At 53.3% G+C, this 6,185-nt stretch overlaps 1 protein-coding gene across 1 annotated transcript in view; it reads right to left on the reverse strand.

Annotated features, from left to right (window-relative positions):
- HPX (hemopexin) overlaps window positions 1-6,185 on the reverse strand; it is an 18,857-nt gene that overhangs the window by 10,536 nt on the left and 2,136 nt on the right. Inside the window, exon 2 of the mRNA XM_015425007.1 lies at window positions 484-675. Coding sequence (XP_015280493.1) covers window positions 484-675 — 192 coding nt within the window. The remainder of the gene's footprint in view (window positions 1-483; window positions 676-6,185) is intronic.

The following is a 6,185-nucleotide window of genomic DNA, read 5'->3' on the forward strand; positions in this document are numbered from 1 at the left end:
GGTCCATCTAGTCCAGCCTCCTGGTCTCACACAGGGGCCAGCCAGTCCCTCTGGAGGGCCAGCAACAGGGCAGAGAGGCCAAGGCCTTCCCCTGATGTTGCCTACTGGCTCTGGGATTCAGAGGCTTAGTGCCTCTGGACGTGGAGGTTCCCCTTGGTCACTGTAGCTAGTAGCCACTGATTGACCTGTCCTCCATGAATTGACCTAATCCTCTTTTAAAGCTGTTTATTCCTCTGGCCCTCACTACATCCTCGAGCAGCAAATTCCACATTTCAGTCACTCGGTGTGTAAAGCAGTCTTTCCTTTTGTGCATCCTGAACCTACTGCCCATCAGCTTCCTTGGATGCCCTCAAGTTCTAGTATTTTGGGAGGGGGAGAAAAAAGTACTCTTTGGCCACTCTCTCTCCACCCCATGCATGATTTGGTAGCCCTCTCTCATGTCGTGTCCACCCCCCAGAAAAAAAATCATCTCTTTTTTCTAACCTGCAAAGTCCCAGAGACTCTTCAGCCTCTCCTCCGAGGTCAGGGGCTCCAAGCCCTGCCGCCTCCTCTGCACTTTCCCCAGCTCCACTGAAGAAGCAGAGGGCTGCCGCTTCCTCCCGGGCGTGCTCTTCTTCAGTGGCCCTTGCTGCCACTGCCGCAGGTCTGGGCGCTCTCTCTCTCTGGCTCGGGGGCCTGCGCAGAACCAGCCGCTCCCTCAGCCACCCTCTCGGCCTTCTCTCTCCTTCTGCAGGCCAGACTCAGCCAAGGGACGGGACTCTGGGACAGAAAAAATATATATAACATGCTAAAGAGCTAACGGCACGCGCTGCACTGGTACAACACGTGGAATCTTTGCTCAAGAACATATTCGATGTAGGATGTTAAGCCTTTGGTGTTGTACTTTCCCTATGAAGAAAGATTAAAGCGCTTGGGGCTCTTTAGCTTGGAGAAACGACGGCTGAGGGGTGACATGATTGAGGTTTATAAGATGATGCATGGGATAGAGCAGGTAGAGAAAGAGGTACTTTTCTCCCTTTCTCACAATATTTTAATCTATGTACGCCGCCTTGAGCCTGCATGTGCAAGCAAGGCTGGATTGCTGTTGTTGTTGTTCAGTCGCACAGTCGAGTCCGACTCTTCGCGACCCCATGGACCAGCTCCCGCCAGGCCTTCCGGTCTTCCGCCGTCCTCTGAAGTTTGCTCAATTTCATGTTCGTTGCATCGATGACACTGTCTAACCATCTCATCCTTTGCCGTCCCCGTCTTCTTTGACCTTCAATCTTTCCCAGCATCAGGGTCTTCTTCTCCAGTGAGTGCTCCCTTCTCATTGGGTGTCCAAAGTATTTGAGCTTCAGTTTCATTATCTGGCCTTCCAGGGAACAGTCAGGGTTGATTTCTTTTAGGATTGACTGATTTGATCTTCTTGCAGTCCAAGGGACTCTCAAGAGTCTCCTCCAGCACCATAGTTCAAACGAATCTATTCTTCGGCGCTTGGCCTTCCTATGCGGATCCCTCATGGATCACTGCCTTGTCGTGGCAAGGGGGCTTGCGTGGTTCGATGAGGCTGTGGGCTATGCCGTGGAGGGCCACCCAAGACGGACAGGCCACAGCAGAGAACTCAGACCAAGTGTGATCCACTGGAGAAGGAAATGGCAACCCACTCCAGTATCTTTGCCAAGAAAACCCCATGGACAGTAACAAAAGGCTAAAAGATATGACGCCGGAAGATGAGCCCCTCAGGTCAGAAGGTGTCCAATATGCTACTGAGGAAGAGCAGAGGGCAAGTACAAGTAACCCCAGAAAGAGTGAAGCGGCTGGGCCAAAGCCGAAAGGACCCTCAGTTGTGGATGTGTCTGATGGTGAAAGGAAAGTCCAATGCTGCAAAGAACAATACTACATAGGAACCTGGAATGTAAGATCTATGAATCAAGGTAAGCCTGACGTGGTCAAAAATGAGATGGCAAGACTGAACATCGATATCCTAGGAATCAGTGAACTAAAGTGGACAGGAATGGGCGAATTTAACTCAGAAGACCATTATATCTACTACTGTGGCCAGGAATCTCGTAGAAAAAATGGTGTGGCCTTTATAGTCAACAAGAGAGTGCAAAAGGCAGTACTGGGATACAATCTCAAAAATGACAGAATGATTTCTGTCCGATTCCAAGGCAAACCATTCAACATCACAGTAATCCAAGTCTATGCCCCAACCACTGATGCAGAAGAGGCTGAAGTAGACCGGTTCTATGAAGACCTACAACACCTCCTAGAACTAACACCAAAAAATGATGTCCTCATCATCATAGGGGACTGGAATGCTAAAGTAGGAAGTGAAAAGGTAACTGGAATAACAGACAAGTTTGGCCTTGGAAAGCAAAATGAAGCAGGGCAAAGGTTAACAGAGTTTTGTCAAGAGAACACACTGGTCATAGCGAACACCCTTTTCCAACAACCTAAGAGGCGACTCTACACATGGACATCACCAGATGGGCAACACCGAAATCAGATTGACTATATAATTTGCAGTCAAAGATGGAGAAGCTCTATCCAGTCAGTAAAAACAAGACCTGGAGCTGACTGTGGTTCAGATCATGAGCTACTCATTGCAAAATTCAGACTTAAACTGAAGAAAATCGGGAAAACCATGAGGCCATTCAGGTTTGGGGTGGGCTGCCACCGGGTCCCCGGCTCTCGCCCTCCCCTGCCCACATGATCAGTGGACTGTCCCCCTCAGGGGCATCCTTTGCTCTGTGCCCAGCAGGAGCCTCAGGAGGCAAAATACTCCCATGCTTCAAACGTCCTGCATGGCCACGCTGGTCTGTGGGGGAAGAGGCCGGTTCAAGTCCAGCGGCACCTAAGAGACCAGCAAGATTATGTTCGGGGCGGGGAGGGGTTATGACCTTTGTGGGCCTTTGGCCTGATCCAACATTGGCTTCTCTTCTGTTCTCTTATGTTCTCACTTTACCTGCTTATGGTCATACGTTTTAAATGTCCGCTTTTATCCCCAAACCTACAGGTGGCTCCGTCCAGTCCAGCGTCCCGTCTCACACAGCGGCCAGCCGGTTGTCCTGGCCGGCCAACAGACGGGGTTCAGCGAGGCCGAGGCCTTCCCCCGATGTGGCCTCCCCCTGGCACTGGGATTCAGGGGCACACCGCCTCTGCCTACGGAGGCTCCCTCCAGTCCCTCTGTTGTCTAGGAGCCCTTGATCAGAGGTCTATTTGGGGGGATCGCGGGGGATCGCAGTTCCCCCGGGTGAGGTGCGGGGGGCGGGGCAAACAACGAAGCCCCGCCCCTTCTTCCGGCCGCCCCCTGCTTCCAGCCTCCTCTGTTGCAGAAGGAGGAAGAAGCAGGAGGGTAAGTTGGCGTCCTCCCCCTCTGCCTGGCCGTGGCCACTCCACGTGGCCTCCGCAAGGACGCCCAGCCCCATCCAGGAGCTTCCCCGAGGTAGCTGTGTTAGTCTGTTGCTGCAAAATAGTCCAAGAGTTCAAATAGCACCTTTAAGACTAACAAATAGCACCTTTAAGACTAACCTTTAAGACTAAGACTAACCGAGTGGTGGGTGTGGCCTTATGACACACTTCCGGCGATGTCAGGGGGTGTGGCATATGCTAATGAGTTATGCTAATGAGTTACCCTAGCTCTTTTTCTACGAAATGACCCCTGCCGTTGATGGGCCTCTCCTCCCTCCCGGCATCTGTCTAACCCCCTCCCAACGCCCACCAGGAGACTGCAGAGGGATAAATGCAGCCCCTGGAAACTGCTCTGTAGGCAACCAGGAAAGCTTTCTTCTTCCGCTGTCTGTCTGAATGTTGGCGCACACCTTTCCACGCCCAGGCTGAATTTATTACGCCCGCTTGGAAGGCCCGTTCCAGAGGGAGCGCCCCCCCCCGCTTAACCCTCTGCCTGAGGTACCCACAAGTCACCCCAAAGGTGCCTCTCCAAGGGTAACTCTCACCCCCCCCCCTCTTTTTTGGGTTTTGGCTTCTTGTCTTCTGACACTCCATGCCAGCCTCTTTGCCAGTAAATGCTGTGGGACGTTTGGTACTCTGGCCCAGAAAGAGTGCATTTCCCTGATTGATTAGGTAACGTTAGTTCCTGGCAGGAGAGCTGTTGACCTTCGGGAAGGAGGGTTATCGCCTCTCTTCCCAAACAAACGGTCTCCTGCACATCCAAAAGGACAAAGTTTCCCCCAAAGCAACATTCGTCCCGACCCCTCCCTCCCTCCCTCCCTCGTTAGGAATTGCCTGTCCCTCCGCAGGCCGAGGTAAAGGAGTGCGCCTCTGCCCCGGCCCTCTGGATTCCACCCCGGCAGACGTGGGTGGGCTGGGCAGGGAGCAATGCTCCCTCTCAGCTGTGGAGTCTTGGCAACAAACATTCTACTTTGCGAACTCCGGGCATTAAAGTTGTGAGGCAGCGATTGGGCTCCTGCATCGATTAGTTTGCTCTGGAGCCCCATCCTTCCTGAGCTAAGGCAAAAATGTGTGAGCCGGAGGCTAAAAAACTGTGAACTAGCTCACACTGTGACTCAGCTTAGAGGGAACACTGCTCCCTCTAAGCTGTGGAGTCCTGTGAGCAAAAATTCTACTTTGTCAGTTGCTGGCATTAAAGTTGTGAGCGAGCGATTTGGTTGCTGCATAAATGAGTTTGGTCTGGAGCCCTCCTTCCTGAGCTAAGACAGAAATCTGTGAGCTGGAGGCTAAAAAACTGTGAGCTGGCTCACCCTGACTCAGCTTAGAGGGAACACTGGCAGGGAGCCCCACTGCTGGCCCCCTCCAGACTGCCTCAGGGCCCGGCCCCCTGCCCAGGCTTGGCCAACAAACTGCCCCCCCCTACGGGTTTTGTTCACCTGTCCTCAAAGAAGCAGCTTTGCCGGGAGGACAGGTAGAAAGCGGCAGAGGAAAGTCCGGAGTGGAGGCCGTGCTGCCGGATCACCTGGTCAGAACCCTCCCGCAGGAGCTGCAGAAGAGCATTTATGCACGCAGGGTGTGTGTGTGTGTGGGAACCAGGCCACCTCAAGGGAAGGCCTCGGCCTCTCTGCCCTGGTGTTGGCCCTCCGGGGGAACTGGCTGGCCCCTGTGTGAGACTCTAGTCCAGAAGATCTGGACCTGGCGTTGAAAGCTGTGCCTGGCTGCCTTAGACTGCGTCGACTGACATTGAATCTGACGAAGAGGGAGGTCCTGTGCCTGAGCTGGTCTGAGGGCAGGGATTCCACTCCCGACTTTCAATGGGGCACCGCTGGTGCCAGCGCCAGAGGCTAGGAGTCTGGGAGTGCTCCTGGACGCCTCCTTAATGATGGAGGCCCAGCTAGCAGTGACGGATCTTCAACTGATCAAGCAGTCGGTTCCCTTCCTTGAACGCAATGACTTGGCAACAGTGATCCATGCGATGGCCACCTCAAGACTGGATTACTGCAGTGCTCTCTGCATGGGGCTGCCCTGGTCCCAAATCCGAAAGCTGTTGGGTATCCCCATGTGGGAGCACATCCAGCCTGCACTGAAAGCACTGCACTGGCTGCCTATGGCATACCGAATTTGGTTCAAGGTGCTGGTTCTTACCTTTAAAGCCCTAAATGGTCAGGGGCCTATATACCTAAAGGACTGCCTTTCCCCACACATTCCCCAGGGAGAGCACTAAGATTGGGGTCTCAGAATCGTCTGGTCCTCCCGGGTCCTAGAGAAGCCAGCCTGGCTGCGACGAGGGCCAGGGCCTTTTCAGTGGCAGCTCCGGCCTGGTGGAACAAGCTCCCGGAGGAGATCAGGGCCCTGTGGGACCTTTTACACTTCCGTAGGGCCTGCAAGACGGAGCTCTTCCACCAGGCCTTCAAGTAGGGAGCCGCCCAAATAAACTGAGACCCTGGCCCCAAACTAACACCGTCTTCAACATGTTAATGCCAGACCTAAATTACCATCACCATTCACGTTACAGTCAGATGCTGCTAACGTCCGCCGTCACCCGCGAACAGCACTAGCACTTTACGCCGCGTTTTAAAAATGTATTGTTGTGGTTTTGTTTAATTTTGTGTTTTAATGTTTAATATGTGTTATGTAAGCTGCCCTGAGCCTGCCTTGGCAGGGAGGGCGGGATGCAAATTAAATGAATGAATGAGTGAGTGAATGAATGAATGAATGAATGAATGAATAAGACGGGAGGCTGGACTGGAGGGACCATCCCCGGTCTGACCCAGCAGGGCTCTCTTGACGGT

This window comes from Gekko japonicus, unplaced genomic scaffold (genome assembly GCF_001447785.1).
Source record: "Gekko japonicus isolate JY-2015 unplaced genomic scaffold, Gekko_japonicus_V1.1 scaffold2237, whole genome shotgun sequence".
Lineage (NCBI taxonomy): Eukaryota > Metazoa > Chordata > Lepidosauria > Squamata > Gekkonidae > Gekko > Gekko japonicus.